Source organism: Ascaphus truei, chromosome 4 (genome assembly GCF_040206685.1).
Source record: "Ascaphus truei isolate aAscTru1 chromosome 4, aAscTru1.hap1, whole genome shotgun sequence".
NCBI lineage: Eukaryota > Metazoa > Chordata > Amphibia > Anura > Ascaphidae > Ascaphus > Ascaphus truei.
In genome coordinates this window covers 63,062,294-63,082,498 of record NC_134486.1, presented here as the reverse complement: position 1 = coordinate 63,082,498, position 20,205 = coordinate 63,062,294, and the positions used below count along the sequence as shown (strand labels likewise).

Sequence of the window (20,205 nt, the reverse complement as noted above, 5' to 3'; positions counted from 1 at the left end):
AAGGACGTTAGCTTTTGCGTTTAACAGGTATCCACAAAGCTAATTACATGCAAAAACAATTGCCATTAGGGCCCTCATTAGCATATGGCTAATGCAGTGGTAGCCAGCTAACGTCAGAATAAGACACCCCGGCGCTAGCTGCCAGTAATGCTGACATAACACTAGTAACGTTAGCCATATTCTAATGAACATGCCATGTATATATTGCAATTCAATTCAATATATACCAACACTCTTTACTACCTTAGTACCCATTGTGTGGCATAGAGGTACAACTGCTATGGCATACAAGGAGTTAACTTACACATAAAATCAATATAACAGTTAAAAATAGCCGATTTTAGTGTCAGTGGGGCTACCTAGACCCTCTCAAAAAGAACCTAGGTAGCTACAATGGCACTCAATGGGTACCTGAAAAAAAATTGGACTTACTGAACCCCATACTAGTAGATGGCTGCCATCATCTTCAGGGAAATGCCACCCCTTGAACTAATCCCCTCAAAAGGTGCGGTGCCCAACTATAAAAAAATTATTCCACCGGCCCAATGGCTAAAAAACATTATACAAAAGAAAAATCAAAAAACCATCAAAATTAAAAGGAATCCACGTGACTGCTGGTAAAAAAAGAAAAAAAAAAACTCCACGATAAATCAAACAACCACATCAATCCTGGCCTGATGGCCTATTTGTAATCCGAGCCCGTCCTTGACCTGGTGACAAGGAATCCTCATCTTGACTGACACCCTCAATCCTCTGTAGATTAAAGAGTATTCATCTGTAAGTAGGATCCAAGTGGCAGGAACAGCAGGGACAGCGTGGTCGGAGTCACAAGCAGAGGTCAGAGGTAGGCAGCAGATAGCGTAGTCGAGGTCACAAGCAGCGGTCAGACGCAGGCAGCAGAAAGCATAGCCAAGGTCCCAAGAAGGGGTCGGCAATGAGGAGACAGGAACAAGACAATAGCAATAGCAGCAGCAGACACTGGAACCTAGCAAGAGCTGGAGGAACCATTATAAACAGGCACTGACAGACAGGAAGGGGAAGTTATATAGGCAGGCTGAGAGGAGGAGCACAGGTCAGAGGTGTCAGGTTTCAAGGTCTGGGATGTTCTTTTAGAGAACTAGCAGAGTAGCAGCAGTCCCAGTAGATAAGCATGGGATATGCAGGCTAGAACATTACATTACTCCCCCCTCCCAAGAGCGTTCTCCTGACGATCCATCCTAGGCTTGCTGGATATCTCCAGTGGAAGGCTCTGACTAGTCGATGAGCATGTACGAACTCTTTGGGTTCACAGGACCTCTCCTCTTGGCCATAGCCCCCCTCCCCCCTCACCTCCCAGGGGACCAGGTACTGTAGTCTCCCTCGGTGTAACCTGGAGTCCAAAATTCTCTCCACAATGAATTCCTCTTCATTATCCACAAGGACATGGTCAGGAGGAAGAAGTTTCAATTCAGGAAATGGATTCTCGTGGAACGGCTTCAGCAGGGAAGTTTGAAAAACAGGGTGTATTGTGATGGCCGCTGGAAGCTCTAATCTAAAGGACACTGGATTTATAAGTGCTGAAATGTTACATGGCTCAATTTATTTTTGTCCCAATTTAATGGTTGGAACCTTTAATCTTAGATTTCTTGTAGAAAGCCAGACTTTATCCCCAACGTGAAATTCTGTGGAGGGTCTGCGGTGTTGGTCTGCTGCTCTTTTGTACCTTACTTGAGCCTCACGAGGTGTCTCTTTGAGGGTCTCCTGGACGTCTCACAGAATCTCAAGTTTCTCTGTAACTGCTGGAAATGGACCCGAAGATGGAAAACGAGGAATAAAGGCTGGATGAAATCCAAAATTTGAGAAGAAGGGACTCTTCTGTGTCGATGAATTATGTGAATTGTTGTATGAAAACTCAGCTAGTGGTAGAAAATCAATCCAGTCATCCTGGAGATGGCAAACAAAACATCATAATTATTGTTCCAATGTCTAATTGGTCCTTTTGGTCTGGCCATTGGATTGTAGATGATAGCCAGATGATAAATGTAAACAAATTCCTAGAGAGGAACAGAAAGTCCTCCAACATTTTTAAGTGAATTACACCCCTCTATCAGATATGATCTCATCTGGAGTCCTGTGAAGCTGGAATATCTCTTTCACAATCAACTTGGCTGTCTGGTCTGCTGAAGGGAGATTCTTTGCAGCAATGAAGTGAGCCATTTTTGTAAGTCGATCCACTACTACCAGAATGGTATTATGTCCGCTTGATCTGGGTAGGTCAACAATCAAATCCATTGATATGGACCCCCAAGGATGTGTAGGAATCAGAAGAGGCTGCAGCAAAACCATAGGGGATGCTCGAGGAGTCTTGGTCCTAGCACAGGTCTCACATGAGAGGACATAGGCTTTAAAATCTTGTGCTAATTTGGGCCACAAAAAAAGAGCGGGACAACAGTTCCTGTGTCTTGAGGACATCTGGGTGACCAGCGGGTCGGGAGTTGTGCATTAATTGGAGCACCTCTAACCTTACCTCTTTAGGGACGAACAGATGGTCCTTACAGTTCCATAGGCCGTCACATAGAAATAGTTCAGCTTCCGGTGGAGGTTTATTAAGAAAAGAGTCATTTGAGTAGGCTCCCTTGATTCGTGTGAGGAGAATCGGCGGAAAACGTAAAGCCCAGAAAAATTTTCTTTGGAAGAATAGTTTCTTCTTGCTCATTATCTGAACTAGGATTAGGCATTAACCGTGACAAAGCGTCAGCTTTCCCATTCTAGGAGCCGAGGCAGTATCGGATGTGGAACTGAAATCTTGCGAAGAAGACAGCCCACGTGACTTGTCGCGCAGACAGTCTCTTTGAGGATCGAATGAATTCCAAGTTCCTGTGACCCGTAAAGACGGTAACCGGGTGATTGGCCCACTGAAGTAAATGCCTCAACTCTGAGAATGCAGCTTTTATTGCCAAAAGTTCCTTATTTTCAATGTCATAATTTCTTTCAGTTTGACATTTGGTACGAATAGAAAGTACAAGGATGAAGAAGCATCTTGGGTCCGATTCTTTGTGAAAGGATGGCACCAACAGCAGAGTCAGATGCGTCCACTTCCATGACATTTTTAATAAAACGTTTGTAGAAATTAGCAAAGCCCACAAATCTCTGAATGTACTTCTCATTTTGAGCAATTGGCCATTCCACCATGGCTTGAATCTTGCCTTGGTCCATACTCAAACCCTCAGGGGAGATGACATAACCAAGAAATTGCATGCTGGTCTTTTCAAAGTCACATTTCTCTAATTTGATGTACAATTTGTATTTTTAGAGACGCTTTAGGACAATCCAGACATGTCCATGATGTAATCTGAGAAGACTAGGATATCGTCCAGATATGGCACTACGAATTGGTCCAGTAGCTCTCGGAGAACATCATTGATTAAATGCTGAGAAGTAGTAGGAGCATTAAAGAGTCCAAAAAGCATTGCCAGGTATTCATTGTGCCCATAACGGGTTCGGAAGGCTGTCTTCCACTCGTCACCGGGCCGGATGCGGACCAAATTATACGCTCTTCGGAGATCTAATTTGGTAAAGATCTTTAAGAAAGAAAAGCAGGGAGCGTGGTTGGGGTCACATGCAGATGTTAGAGGCAAGCGGCAGAAAGCATAGTCAAGGTCACAAGCAGAGATCAAAGGCAGGCGGCAGATAGCGTAGTCGAGGTCACAAGCAGAGGTCGGCAATGAGGAGACAGGAACAGGACATTAGCAATAGCAGCAGCAAACACAGGAACCTAGCAAGAGCTGGAGGAACCAGTATAAACAGGCACTGACAGACTTGAAGGGGAAATTATACAGGCAGGCTGAGAGGTAGAGCACAGGTGCAGAGGTGTCAGGTTTCATGGTCTGGATTGTTCTTTGAGAGAGCTAGCAGAGTAGATGCAGTCCCTGTGGATAAGCATGGGTACTGCAGGCTAGAACATGACAGAAACACTTACAGAAAACTCTTCAATCAACTGAGGATCGAGGGCATTGGTCCAGATGAGGATCCCTCATTGCCAGGCCTCGGATTACAAATTGACAATTGGGCCTTGATCAATTTGATTGTTTGATTTTTCTTGTTTTTTTTAATTTATTTGTGCCATCGGGTATGTAAATTGTTTCTAATGTTGATGGTGTCTGTGATTTTGTATGGTTTTTAGCCTGTGCAATGTATTTTTTTATGGTTGGGCATCAACCCGTCTGTGGGGATTGGTTGCAGGGGGCTCATTGTCCTGAAGATGGTGACCAAATACTAGGATGGGGTAAGTCCAATATTTTTTTCAGGTACCAATTGAGTGCCTACCTAGGCTCTCCTTGAGAGGTTATACCTCTATAAGTTGAGTGGTTGGACCTCTATTCCATACAAATGTTAGTAAGGTATTTAGGGTGTTTAGATTATCCTCTTAGCTACCTTAGTGACCATTATACATGCCTTCACAGCCACTATGGCTTTCAAATGGGTTAATACAAAGGTCTTGGCAACATTATATACCCTAGTTCAGGGTATTCACTTTGACTTCCTTTATTGCTAAGGCAATATACAGTAGGATGCCAAAGTGGGCCACTTCATCACTGTTCAGAAAGCCCCAAAAAGTTCTGCAACCTGGCGCTTGTTGGTGGAAGCACCTAACGCCAGGTGTAGCCATGATCTAAAAAAATAGCTTTAAGTCCTGCGTTAACTGTAAAGACCCACTGTGGATATGCGTTGTAGTGTTCCACACCTCTTTTGCATATCATTAACACGAACGGCCATTCAAGTTCATGCCAGGCCGTCTTAGCAGTAAAATAGGTTTTAACGCAGCCTTAGTGAGCTTTGAAGATCCCCGTTAGTACTTGACAAGACATTAACTTAAGTTAACGTCTTCTTATGTCAATAATGGAGCATTGTGGACGTGCCCCTTAAACCCCGTCTTCTACTTCTCTTATCTCTGCAGTGGTTGCAGGGTAATGGATAACTTTTGAAAATCACTGATCAGCAAACTTTCTTCAGCAGGGGTTACAGCTTCAGGGATCACTTTTCTTTTCACTATTGTCCAATATAAAACGACTTGCTTCATTGGTTCTTTAGATTTTTTTAGGAGTCATATTTCTCCGTTTGTTTCCTCCACCCAATACTGTGCAATAGCACAGAAGATTTAAAAAAAAAAAAGTTTAGCAGGAACAGTGTAACTGCAGGACTTTACTTGCACGGTAATATTTCCAAGAATGTGCAACAACAAGGTCTTAGGCACAGTTATCAAGCAAAAATATAGCTAATTGTTAATCTTCATAGGTTCACCTACTGTAGGTATCTTCAGCATTATCCCTCACAGGCTTCCAGAGTGCTTCCCTTTTATATTCTGGTTTCCAACTGTGCTTCTGCACTGCCGGCCATCTTAGGTGGGTCTCTGGGCTTTCAATCTGAGCTCTCTACATTAGTTCGGCTATCGCTTTCCTTTAATACTTTGCTTTCCTTATATTTTTAATTGTATCACATTTTTATCAATTTTGGACATTGACAACTTTTATATTTGTCATTTTCAGATCTGTCTTTATTGTTTTTTTGTTAAATTGTGCTTCCAGTACAGGTCCCCCAAACAGAACTATTGTCATTTAAGAACATTCCAACAATAAACCTTTTTTTTATTTATTTATTTTTCTTTAAATGATGTAAAGTTTTACATTATGGTGTCAAATGAGCAATAATAACTCAGAAAGGACTAACGATTTTACCTATCTTGGGTTTATTTGTTGCAGGTTGTTCTACGTTTTCTTGTATGTACAAGAGTGTAAAGGAGATTAAATTATAGTGTTCTAAGCTTTTAGGACTTCACAAGTCTCTCTTTATGCATATTGTTGTAGCACAAAGGAATAGAAGCATATGTACCCAGGGAGGTGTGATGAACTGGAAGTAACTGCAGTGAATCTTCAAGTGGAGTATTAAGAGAACCTGTGTAGTGTAAAAATAGTTATACAGTACATCATTAAGTTTGTTCACGTTGCTAATTAAACACAGCAGTAATGCAAGAATGCCCTAAAGCAAATAGTAGCTATCAGGTGAAGAACAGAGCAATATATTTGCAGTGTGTTTACTATTTTTAAAATGGCTGCCATTTTCCTATCAGATGGTGATAGATTAATGTGATAGAATTCTTATTTCATTACTTCTAATAGGAAAAGGAACATGACGTATCACTGCCTTTAATGCAGAGAATGAACGTGTGCACCATACCATAGCTGAAGTATTCAGCAAGTTGAATAAAAACTTTAATGTATATTGTACATTATATATTTTTTCAGAGGCAACGGTTTTGAGCTACGATGGAAGTATGTTTATGAAAATACAGCTCCCTGTGGTCATGCATACAGAGGCAGAAGACGTGTCCTTGCGCTTCCGGTCTCAGCGTGCTTATGGTATTTTAATGGCTACCACTTCAAGGGATTCTGCAGATACTCTACGTTTAGAGTTGGATGCAGGACGTGTGAAACTAACGGTTAATTTAGGTAACATTCACCAAACTAAACCAACCTCTCAGTTGTTATCACAAGTTTGTGTCTTTATTTTTGCTTGCCATTTTTCGACGCAGTTTTTATTTATTTTTATTTTCAGTGTTTACAGGGTTTTAATTCGGTTGTTTCTGTTTTTGCTTGCACACAACACAACTTCTTACACTGGATGGTTAAAAAAGAGAAGCCAAATTTGAACGACATGTTTCACTTTATTGTGTTAACACCAGGGTTTTAAAACTGAAAAAGTACTTTAAAAGTAGGGCAGGGTTTTTCTTCTTTTAACCACAGTTGATTGTATTAATACCAGACAGCAGATACAGTAAATACAGTTTGCTAGCTATTAGGCTCTTAGCTTCTCTTTTTAAACATCCTTTTATGTACTGTACACTAAACATTCTGTTTTTGCTTTTGTGGTTGTATTTTTTGTATCAAAAGTGAACACAACCCTTCAATGCCCAAAGTCTGCGGCCCTTAGCAAACAGTCTGGCGAACACAATCAACACAAACTTTTCTACAGAAAAACTGCTTTGTGGTTGGGAACAAATACAGTTCTGCCTTTAATATTCATACTTTCTTTTTTTTTCCAATGTGGAGCTCAGAATACAAATGGGTTATTTGAGGAAATAGAAGTACATACAATTAACCTTTAGGTCACTTAACAAACTGTCCTTCTATACCTCTGTAATTGCTAGATTTGTAGTGAATTGTTTCCAAGGGACTAATAGTAACCGAAAGCGAATATGTAGCAATATTACATTTACAATGAAACAAAACACTGGACGTGAAATCCTAGTTGATTGTATTGTGTAAAAGAGCATTTATTGATTCAGTATGTTGCAACATAGAGTCTAGGGGCAAGGCAGAGAAACTCGCACAGTATGAGAAATGATGCTCAGATGTCCTATGTCTCCATCTAGTGGCCATCTAGGCTCATAAATGCAAGAGTCTTGAACTAACAGGGAATATAAAAAGTGAATTAAGAACCAATCAAGGCAAAGTATTCTGTTTGAAGAGGTGTGCAAGTTTTGATCCCAGACTGTTTGCAACCACTTTTCTGACGCGGTTGACGACACATGACAAACCCTGCTATATGGAAACAAAATCTAGGTTTTAGAACATATGTACTTTCAAAGGCATAACAAAAAGTGTGCCTATGTGAATAGCACATTACTGACACTATTACAGGAACTGCAGTCCTGATGTTGAAACAGTTCATCAAAAGCACATAAATGCTGCAATATATGCAGATTTGCAGTATAATATGCTGATGCTTTACATAAACAATTGTGCAGACGCTCTTCGGCTTTTTACACCAATTTGAATAAAATAAACTAGATATGTTTACAGATATAGTAATATCTTTGCCAAAATACAATTTAACTCCTGCATTAACAAAAGAGCCTGCACAGCCCTGCACATTTCTTCAGCAGGCAAATCATTTTCCTTTGTGTTTTATTCAACTAAATGGTCCCCTTAGGATGCCAGTTTTGGCTTGTGAAATACGCAAGGAAGACTGTACAGTAAAGGTCGCTTGGCCAACGAGCAGCACAGCTTTTATAAATAGACACAAATATGTGGTTTACATATTTCTTTTATCAATAATTTTTTCCCAATCTTTCATACAGTACTTCTAATGTGAAACTCCATTCCAGTTAGCTTTGTGTTACTTTGCTAGATGTTGCTCTTGATAAACGAAGCCATTTATTTTTACCTCTGCACCACTATCCAAAATGACGCATTAGATTCTATTTTTACATATTTATTTAAGCACTTGAGGTAGAACCTTGCTGTCCAAGATGCCCGATTCTAGCTTGGTATGCTCTGTACCCCACTGTGACGGAGCACTCTTTAATTATTTTTCCAATGACTATCTGTTCTTGCACAGATGGGGAGAAGGTTGCTGCCTGTCTAGAGCCTACATCTTTGACTGATACTAAGTATTTTTTTCCCCTACATGTGTCTCCATGTAGCATTGTTTGAAATGGCCATGTTAATATTCTATACATTTTGACCTCTTAAGACAATTTAATGACAGTGTCTGTGAGTAAGAATGGTGTAAGAATAAAAACAATTCAGAGTGGCCACATGTGCATGTGTCTGTCCCCGGAAGGGTGGACTGTAATTTTATTGGATGTCTGCAGCTAATACCTTGAAGGATAAATTTTCATTTCTCATCTATTCTTCCCTATCTAGACTGTATCAGGATTAACTGTAATTCCAGTAAGTGCCTATTCAACATTTTAAAAATGTATTTTTTTCTTTCTTTTAATATTATTTAAACTTAAGTACATTGAAATATAATGCATATGTAATACAAGGGATCAATGAGATCGTTTTAATGAGAATATGCAATCTTTTATTATTTGGGTGTTAAAGTTCATTGTGCAACATTTGAAACAGACATGTCTTAAGAGCACTCTGGACATTTAAGAATCATCTGGAAATGTAATTGAACATGTTAAAAACTAAAATGAAACTAGTACATGTAAAGGTGTGCATTTTCTTTTGTATTTTGTTTTTTGTCCTAAAAACAGTTTTGGCTATGCTGAAACTATCGGTTGTGGTTTTAGTTATGTATTTGAACAAAAATTAGAGCAAATAAAACTACCACTTGTGGGTGCATTTGCATGTCTCACACAGGTCTGCAACCCTGTCTTTCCCCATTATCACCTAGCAAACAGTGTTTCCACTGTACACGGGAATTCTGGGTCATACTATGCAAATGAGCCCTCACAGTGAGTCGGTCTTAACTTCTTATCCACTTTAAAGCGGCAATCTAAGCGGGACGGTTTTTTTTTTCTCATTCATTTACATAGACTTGAAGCAGGTAGTCTCCGCAGCTGAACCCCAATAATTTCATCTCTGGGGACCCCCATGCTTCCGTATATATTTAGTGCGATAGGGAGTGCCAGTAGCTGCTCCATCTCGCTTGATGGGGTTCATGCAATGGTGGCATTCCAAAACTCGTGCATCCTGCGGGCCAATAGGAATCCGAGACATCATCCAGTTTGGCTTCCTATTGGCCCACGTGACGCAGGAGCGGTAAGCTTTGCAGAGATACCGGCACCCCCTATGAAGGTAAGTGTCTCGGGAAGCAGGCGGTCCCCAAAGCTGAAATGAAAGCCGTTTAACTCTGAATACCCCGTGCTTACAACATATGTAAAAAGAAAATGAAGAAAAAAACATCTGCTTAGATTGCTCTTTTAACATAGACCCCGTACGCTTATGCCTGCTACTGTTTATTACACAGCTTTTCAGCACAGCCCGAGTTTTAAAAAAAATTTAGAAATAGAAAAAGGTTTAAAAATTTGGTCTGACTTTTTTGAACTTTGAACTTTTGCAGAAATTCATGGGATTTTCAAAAAGTTTGATCATTTAAAAAAAAAAAAAAAGGAAAGAAAAAAAAGAATCGGGGGATTAGCCGTTTGGTTTCACATGATTTTCATGTTCGATTTCAAAACATTTCTTCAGAGTTTGTAATGAATGAAATTTGGAACTGCTCAAACATGCCCGTTCATAATTTACATTCCAATAAACTTTCTAGGCCTTTCAAAGTTATTTTACTTTTTAACTTCTTCAATGTGATGCATTGCAGGATCCTCCTGCATTGAAATGTTTAATATCCTCAGAACCCAGATGAACACTGTTTACATGATGAATTTTTACATCCAAAATTGTACAAGTAAAACCCATTAGATGTGAACTATTAACTGTTAACTATGTACTAAATATATACCAGATGCATGGACTGTATTCCAATATTCCCAATATCACATTGATATGGCTAGAAAGGGATGTGGACTGTGATTTTATTTTGAAATGTTGCCGCTTCTAATTTAATAATATGCAAGAGCTTTCACTCTCCTGAGCCCAGATTTGAATGTATGATCCAAGCCTTAAAAACGTAAACATATAAAATGATTCGCCATGATGTGCTTAGTTAATCTGGTAACGTAAAATAAATGGAGAGCACAAAAATGAGCTATTGGTGCATTGTATAAATGTGTTTGGGGCACTAAAACAGTATGTAATAAAACAGAAAACACTAAAATAAATATAAACCAGATACAGATGCACATGCCGGGATAAAACATCCCCTTACTGTTTTATTGTATTCAAGCAGCAATCCCTGCAGTGCTACCCTTGTTTATAATTGTTTTCTTAATAGGATTTGAACTGGTGGGTTCTCCAGAGCTGAACCACTCAATTTTCAGCTCTGGGAAGCAACTAGTTCCTGATTTACCTACAGTTTTTGGTGCTGGAGTTCTCCACCCATATCATGTAAGCAAAAGAGCCACTAAACCAAATGCCAATAGAAAAACACAATGGATGGCATTGCGGCTTTCTATTCGTTGACTGTAGGCACCATGATCAAAAAACACAGGAATTGCACTGCCACCAGAAAAAGTAAGTACCTCAGGGATCGATTGGTCTCTGGAGTTCTCTTAGTTTGGATCCTGTTAAAAAATCAGTTTGAAATTGTGAGTGGCTTGCTGCTTTAAGCTTGTCTGGTTGTCAGTAGTTAGGCGATAACTTAAAATAGTTGAGTGTTTATTCTGGGCATCAAAGTCTTAGGAATGGCCCAAAAATCTTTTAAAGCCCCTTTTAAAAGTAAAATCCCTCCACCACCGCAATGAAAGCTGCTACTGACTTTTATTCTCCTTAACCTTAAAAAATAAAAAAAATATCTGAAATTGCCACCTTTACTTTTAAGTGATATATTAAATAATGTCATGTGGAATAGCTGATAATATCTGCTGGGAGAAGCCATGATTGCTAGGGCCCAACGTAGGGATATAGAAAATACTCCAAAAAAACATAAATAAGAGCCTATTACATAAAAGTAGCCTTTAATAGCACTAAATATAAATCACCTGCGAACAGGGTATTGCCTAGTGAAAGTGACTGATGCCCTAATACGGAGGTTCCCAACGCCAGTCAAGGACCAATAACAGTGCAGGTTTTAAGGCAATCCTCTCAGCATAGGTGGCCCAATCCTTTTGACTGAAGGACCTGTGCTCAAGCAGGAGTATCCTTGAGGACTGGAGCTGGGAATGTCTGCTTTTTAATGGGTAACTGGATCACCAGAGAACCTGTTTTAAGGGGATTATGCCATTTAAATTGGACACTCGTTAATTAGATTGACATTATTATAATATATACACACCATATATTTTCAATTAATATTCAAAAGAGATATTCTGGAAAATTGTAAAAATATTGTTTCAGCAAATTGCCTAACAAGTCTCTTGTACTTGTGTCACTGATTTTTAAATGACATTTATTATTACTGGCTTTTGGTGTCAAAGTAATTTTCTTTGCAGCTCCTCTCTACTCTTATTTCTCTTGAAGCAGTGTTTTTTCATGTGTTTAGTCCTTCCATTTCCTAAAGGATTGGCTAAATTGGTTTAGGAAACTTTATTATGTGGATTAATGTGAGTTGCCACCATGGTAAGTACAGAGGGATTTTGGAAGCCATTTGGTCAATCAGCAGGTAAAATGTTTTCTTTTCTTTAGATGTATGTATAGATGTATATTAGATGATTATAATCAGTTGGCTCAATAGCAGGGTAAATAAGAGTTTAACAGGCAGCATAACATTTATTTGATCATATCAGTAAATGAAGACTGTCCATCACATCTTTACCCAGTAGGGCTAAAAAGGTTTACCTTTTAGTAAAGCTTTTGAATTAAATGGCATATTTACAAGTGAAAGACTGAATGTACGGTATGCTTTAGGGCATGGTTAGACAATTTTAGCACAATTTCGGCGAAATGGAATCCTGAAATCTTGGAATCCCCAAAAAGTCTGCAGGGTATTGCCCGCCTAGCATTGGGAAGGTACAGAAAACACCTCTGCTGATGAACCCAAACATTAGCCCTTGCTCAGAGTGGGAGTTAATACAATGATGTTATTATAGCAAACAGGCTGATTTTGTTTAAACGATGGACCATTTTGTGACAGGTGGGAGTGAAAATGGTATTGTGACAGAATCCTCATTCATTTGTGTTATTCCTTCGCCCCAAAAATGCACATATTTTCTTTTAGAATTGGCAGGCATGTAAAGTACCCACACATTTGGGGAGTTCTTCCTCTTTAAAATATTGAATATATCGTTAACATGTTAACATTTCTGCAGCTCACTGCTGTCAGCTCATAATTACTTAATTATTATCTCCTCTTGGCAGTATCCCTGGTAAATCACAGGCAAATATAGCATTTTAATTGTACCTCATCTCTGAGCACAGGACAATCAAGTTAAGCTCATGGTGTTTCAGTCCTCTTATTCCAAATGAGGAGAGAACTGTTTTCTATTAAATGCTTCTGCTAAAAAAAGATCTTCAAAAGTAATCAGTTCATGTTCAAAGGAAACCATTTTGACTCCCCTAAAAATGAGTGTACTATGCTGTAGAATGGTGCTGCGTATGTCCATACATTTATAAACTACAACAGCTCTTTCATGTTGAATAGAATTTAAAGTAGCAAATGGGACAGAATCCCCAATGCCTGAAATATATTACGTATGTACCCAACACCATTGCTCACCAATTCGCTCCACAGTATTTAACAGGAATGCACTTAGTTCACTGCTGTGTAGTTCTGTTTGCAAGATGGTACAGGGAATTCAGAGTGGTCATCATGGGTCAGCACTTGTAATTGTTAACATCAGGCGATAGTGTTTTTATGGTCCTTAATATTTCAACAATATTTAGATGGTTGGATTGATTGATGATATTCATTTTCAGAGGGAGTAAAACAATGCTACACTAATATGGAAGGGTATTTTTTTAAATGCATACATTGCAGGCTTCTATAAAGTTAAATAAGTAATATATAGTTGTAATCTAGGATTAAGTTGACTACTTATTATTCTTAAAACAATGCTTAATTTGGCTACCAGTTGGGAAAACATCATGGTACAGGATGAAGCTGAAAGGCAACATTTTAGTTGTAGAATTATGTGTTTATTGTTGGAGAATAAAGAATCTCTATTGCACCTTTTCACATAGGCAATCTCAGTCATATACAGTGCAGACTTCTGTCTATGAACATCTATAAATATGTCCTGAAATATGCTATCTCATTCATCTTTATTTTACAGTTTCTTAAATGGATATTGCTTCTAAACACCTTCATTAAAGGATGGGAAATATTCAAATGACTGCAGAGACTGTTTACTTTTTTTCTTGGGGGGTGGGGGGGTGAGGTTCTGAAAATTGAGGCTATAATAACTGTAATAGGTATTGCCTTAGGGGAAAAAAAATATTTCACATATTTATTTATAAAATATTTTACCAGGAAGTAATACATTGAGAGTTACCTCTCGTTTTCAAGTATGTCCTGGGCACAGAGTAAAGCAAAATAATACATGGTTACAAATACAGTTACATAAATGAACAAGGTATACATTTATATACAAGACATTGCATGCACAGTTAAAGAAAATATATATTATGAGCGTATGAAACAGTTACAGACCAGATTAAAGTGTGAGACAGCCTTAGATTTGAAAGAACTTAAGCTGGTGGTGGATGTGAGAGTCTCTGGTAGGTTGTTCCAGTTTTGGGGTGCACGGAAGGAGAAGGAGGAACGTCCGGATACTTTGTTGCATCTTGGGACCATGAATAGTCTTTTGGAGTCTGATCTCAGGTGATAGGTACTGCATGTGGTAGGGGTGAGGAGCTTGTTCAGGTAGCTGGGTAGCTTGCCCAGAAAGTATTTGAGGGTGAGACAGGAAAGGTGAACTTTGCGCCTAGACTCTAGTGATGACCAATCTAGTTCTTTGAGCATTTCGCAGTGATGTGTGTTGTAGTTGCATTGGAGAACAAAACGACAAATTGAATTGTAGAGGGTGTCAAGTTTGCTAAGGTGGGTTTGAGGAGCCGAGCCATATACTATGTCTCCATAGTCAATAATTGGCATTAGCATCTGCTGTGCAATACGCTTTCTGACCAGGAGACTTAGGGAGGATTTGTTCCTGTAAAGTACCCCTAGTTTGGCATAGGTCTTGGTTGTCAGGGTATCAATGTGCATCCCGAATGTTAAGTGGGAGTCAAACCATAAGCCCAGGTATTTAAAACTAGTGACAGGTGTTAGGGTGGTTTTATCGTTGGTTCTAATCAGGAGCTCAGTCACTGGAAGCTTTACAAATTTAGTCTTGGTCCCAAATACCATTGTTACAGTCTTGTCAGTGTTTAAAAACAGTTTGTTTTGGGAAATCCAGTTTTCGAGTCTCAAAAAGTCAGACTGAAGTATGTGTTGAAGGTCAGAGAGGCTATGGCTGTGTGCATACAGGATTGTGTCATCTGCATACATGTGTATTGAGGCTTCCTTACAAGCTGTGGGAAGATCATTAATGAACACTGAGAAGAGTAGGGGCCCCAGAACAGAGCCTTGCGGGACACCACAGGTGATATCCAGGGGGTTGGAGTTAGAGCCTGAGATGGACACATGTTGGGATCTTCCTGATAGGTAGGACTGAAACCAGTTTAAAGCATGTTTCCCTATTCCAGAGCTCTGGAGTTTGTTAAGCAGGATAGCATGATCAACTGTGTCAAAAGCCTTTGCAAAATCTAGGAATACTGCACCAGTGAGTTGTCCCCGTTCCATTCCACACTGGATTTCATTGCAAACTTTTAGCAGGGTAGTTACGGTGGAGTGTTTGGGACGAAACCCAGACTGGAATTGGCTAGGGAAATTTGTCTTGGTGTAGAAATTGCTTAATTGGGAGTGGACACATTTTTCCATAACTTTGGATAGAATTGGGAGAAGTGAGATTGGCCTGTAGTTTGAGACAGTGTTTTTGTCCCCACTTTTGAAGATTGGGACAACTCTGGCAGTTTTCCAGGTCTTAGGGATATGGCCTGCAGACAGGATAGAGTTGACTATGGACGCAATTGGTTTGGCAATGGCTGGGGCACCAAGTCGTAGGAACCTAGATTGTAGTAAGTCGGGTCCACATTGGCTGCTTAGTTTTAGTTTGAGGAGCGCTTGTGTAATCTCCTCTTCAGATACTGGGCTAAATTGAAAATTGTGGGCAGTGTTGGGAGGGGGTGGGACTATAGGGGTACTCCCAGGATGAGATTCAGGTTTGGGGTTTGTGCTGCGTTTCGCTAATAAGTTAGTGGCACACCCCACAAAGTAATCATTGAATGCATTTGCAATGTCAGTGGGGTTTGTCAGAGTAATATCCCCCTTGGTGATATTACTTGGTTGTTGATGGTTAGGAGGCTGGAATATATTGTTGATTACCTTCCAGAAGTTAGCTGGGTTTGATGTATTCTGGAGGAGATTGTCAGAGTAATATTGTGCTTTTGCATACCTTGTTTGCCTTGTGCACACGTTCCGCAGGCATCTGTAGTGATTGAGATCCTTGGTAGTGCCAGTTACTTTGTAGCTTTTCCACAAGGCATCCCTGAACTGGTAGAGTGCTATAAGGTCAGGTGTAACCCATGGAAGGTGGGCCCCCCGTACCCTTATTTTGCGTAGTGGAGCATGGGTATCGCAGAGTTTTAAGAACTCGGATTGGAAATAGTCGAGCGCAGAGTCAGGGTCGGGGATTAAATCGATTCTGTGCCATGGGCAGTTGGTAAGGTCATCCAGAAACTGTTGTGGGTTAAAGTTTTTGAATGTTCTAGTGAGGAGAACTTTAGGGCTTGATTGGGGCGGTTTAATTTTCCTTACACAGTACACTATTGCATGGTCACTGAAAATGTCAGGAAGGATGCCAGAGGATTGGATTCTGCTGGGGTTTGAGGAGAGAATCCAGTCTAGCAAGGAATGGTTATGCAACTTCAGGTTTATTCGTGTGGGTTGGGAAATGAGTTGCGATAGGTTAAGTGACTTGAGTTGTATCTGGATTTTGTGGTTTTTAGGGTCAAGCCAATTGAAGTTGAAATCCCCAAGAACTAGCAGCTCACTCTTCTCATTCAGAGAGGAAATGGAGCCAAGAAATTGGGTGATATCAGTCAAGGATTGTAGAGGGGCTTTAGGGGGGCGGTAGATGCCAGCAAGCAAGATGGGCTTAGAAAAGGGGAGGCAGATTTTGCCAACTAGAGTTTCAAAAGAGGGTGGACTTGGTGGGCAATGTAACAGTATAAATTGTAAGGTGTCTGCAATATAAAATAACACCCCTCCTCCTCTCTTTGACCTATGCATTTAAAAATCATGACATGATTGTATATCATTTGCTTTTTAACAAAGGAGTGAGAATTACAAAGTTACTTTAAAGTGTAATAGAGTATTCAGTTTAGAGAAGTAGACTTGAATAAAACAAAATGACCTAAAATGAATGAGTGCATATGTGTATGCAAATACTTTGTGCTTTGTTAGCTGAATGTTGCAGGCCTACAGTATTTGTTTTCCACTTTTAAAAATAAAAAAAATAATCTCACAGTCCAAATTACCTTTTTTTTGCAGATATTAGGCTCAGCTTGTTTAGGATCTATCTTATTGTAAGAAAAGTGTGAAAAATAATATACTTGTAATATGATTTGTTTTTGTTAAAAATGAAGAAATGTGATGCACTATTGATATCACCATAAGATAAAATCGTAAAATATATGTTTATCCTTTCCATTTTATTTTTAATTGTAAATTTGCTTGGTTGACATAATTGGGCACAATCAATTTGAAATGCAAAGGGGTTATTATGTTTATATACAGTATTTTCTTAGGCTGTTATAATGACTGTATTTATAGTTTCTCGTATTGTTTGGTGACATTAAGTGAAAGTAAAATGCTAAATAAACACGCAATAATAGGTGACGGCATTAAGGGATGATTACCTGAGAACAGTGAATACATTAGAGAACATGTATTATTGCATACACTTTAGAACTTCTTTTAATGTAATATACTTTTAAGAGCTATAACAATTAAATGAAACTGTTCGTTTTCAAAATTCAGACTTAGTCAGATCGTTTATTAAATTATAAGAGTAGTAACATACTCATTTGTAGAAATATATATATCGATCGGCATGAAACCTAATACAAATACGTGATCTGTCATGTGCACCGACCTTTTTCCCACTGCTTAATCATTAAATCATACATAACATCACACTATTAGAAACATGCAATTAATACAGATCCCTGTATAAGATATGATTGCTGGCTGAGTGATAACATATTGTGGAGTGTTGACAAAGAAGGAGATGCATTCTGCACAGCAATTATTTTAAGATTGACCTCATATCTTTATCTCTAAACCCCCCTATTGATCTTAATATTAATGCACTGTATACTTACAGAATGTGATGTTTTAAGTCAGAAAATGTACATATGGTAGACACAGTAGTTACCTGATAAACTATATAGATGCTTTGCAGAATCTGGATTTTTAAATAGAATGGGGAAATCAGTCGATTAAAATGTTTGATACAATGTGTAGGCACTAACATTTGCACATGTGTGTTCTGTTTTTGCCATTACAGGCACACGTGCATTGTGTGTGCAGCAATCTGTAAATCACATGCTGATGTCATAATATGCAGTAAACTGTGGCAAAAAGCAATACTGCAAAAAATATAACAAAAAACATGGAATATGTGATAATAGCTACTGCACTTTCCATCTGATTGTGCACTTCACTGGCATTTTAGCATACTACAGACCAAACATACAACGTTATTTTTCTTTTCTTAGATAATATGACAAAGCCAAATAGGATTTAAAAAAAAAATGACTAATAGTGTACTTTAGAGACCTGCATGCAGCTGATATGAAAACGAAGGAGAACGACCCATCAGAATGAATGATTACTTTCTATAAATATTTAAATGGGGCACATAGAGAAATAAATGAGGATGTGCAGTGCCGAACTCAGATACACATAATGCAAAATGAGTCAAGAAAAGGTTGAGATTGGTAGCAAGAAATGCCCCTTTTACCATAAGAGTGGTCAGAGTAGGACATTTACTTAAACTCAGTAAGGAGATCTAGGGTGGAATTGGATTTGTGCCCTGGGGAAAGGCACAGATATAGTGATGTATAGGTCAGGGTATAGCACATCATCATTTAATATATCATCCTGATTTCTGGGAAAGGAGAAGCATGAAAACAGTATTAAACCTTTTACTCCCTGAAGAGACTGCATTGTGTTGCTTCATAAAGCGGTGCAGACAGAAGTGATTCATTTGGTCCAGAGATCTAACGATGACCCATATTGGGGGTCAGTGAGGATGTCTTCCTTGTACATTCATTGGCAGTTTAAGTGCTTGTTTCAGTTCCTGAAATAAACAACTTTGAAATGGAGCCTTCTGCTGTAAAAATGTTGTTCCATATAATAATATGGAAAAAATGTGCAATAGGAAGTGTTTTTCTATTAAATAAATAATTCGGTGGCCTTGACACATGACTCTAAGGGCCACTTCTTTCGTAAATATTTAATTTCCTTATTCGTAACCCCTTCCTATTGCATTCACTTCGGAAAGGAGGGCAATAGTCAAGCAAACGATGCCAGCTGTTTAACCAGATAGAGATGTGCATGGGAGAGATCACTACAGTATCTCAAGAACTGTCTTGTCCCATATTGGACTTTTGAAATCACAAATGATCAGATCAGCTGCCATAATCTGTAAACAACTTGAACCATTCAACTTGAGGGATTCAGTTCTGTTCATGGTCAATTAACTTTATTATAGTTGGAGTCAAGTGCATACTCTTTTGGAATGTGTCCAAGTATGTGTTCCTCTTTTTTTACAGCACAGCTAAGAATGTTGGAAGCAAGAGAGAATGTTTCAAGAGTCTCATCATCGAGTTTAAATAATGGGAAAGCCTGTAGAACATTAGCCCCAAGTGACAAGCTAGGCTGCACAAAACATGAATTACTTTAGACTATCAAGAAAGTCACTTTTCATGTTAATCACTTAGAACAAAAATGGCTAATTAGGCTCTATATAAAATAATTAAAATCCATTTTTGCATTAACACTTGGAACTTAAATTACGTTTAAAAAAAAAAAAAAAAAACATTAGCATTGTACATTAGCCAATCTTTGTAGTGCTGGGAGCTGCTATTGAACTGAGCCAAAATTAGACAGTTGTACAGTAAGTATCTACCAGGAATGGACTGGAGCAAAAATACAACACAAACGTGTGTGCATCAAAATTATAATACAGGCAGTCCTCGTTTTACAACGAATGGCTTATCCAACGCTTTGCAATGCATACCTATGTTCATTTTTACAACGCCAAAACGACTTATCCAACGCTCTTACGATTCTTTACAAAGTTGTTTATGTGTATGTATAATATATATATATATTATATACAGTAATATTATATTATACTATATAATATATTATATATTATACTAGCTGAGAGACCCGGCGCTGCCCGGGACCAAAACCTCCCGCTCCTTCCTCTCTTCATCCCCCCTCCATCCCGTTCCCCTCGTCTCTCTCCGCCTCCTCCCACCCATGCGCAGCTGTGGTCCTTCCCCCCCTCTGCGCAGGTCCGGTCCCCCCCCCTGCGCTGCTCTGGTCACCCCCTCTCCCAGGCAGCACACCGTGAGACACACACAGTGCCACACACACCGTGCCACACACACAAACCCAGTGAGACACACACACACACAGTGTCACACACAAACACACACACACACACACACAGTGTCACACACACACTCACACAGTGTCACACACACACAGTGTCACACACACACACACACACACACACACACACACACACACACACACACACACACACAC

General features: G+C 39.2%; 1 protein-coding gene across 41 annotated transcripts in view; it reads left to right on the top strand.

Moving 5' to 3' along the window:
• NRXN1 (neurexin 1) overlaps nt 1-20,205 on the top strand; it is a 1,413,358-nt gene that overhangs the window by 720,700 nt on the left and 672,453 nt on the right. For 30 of the 41 annotated variants that reach the window (XM_075595924.1, XM_075595891.1, XM_075595886.1 and 27 more), the window contains 2 exons: nt 6,282-6,485; nt 8,685-8,711. In XM_075595924.1, the coding sequence (XP_075452039.1) occupies nt 6,282-6,485; nt 8,685-8,711 (231 nt within the window). The remainder of the gene's footprint in view (nt 1-6,281; nt 6,486-8,684; nt 8,712-20,205) is intronic. The other 11 variants (XM_075595923.1, XM_075595877.1, XM_075595902.1 and 8 more) reach the window with 1 other exon arrangement.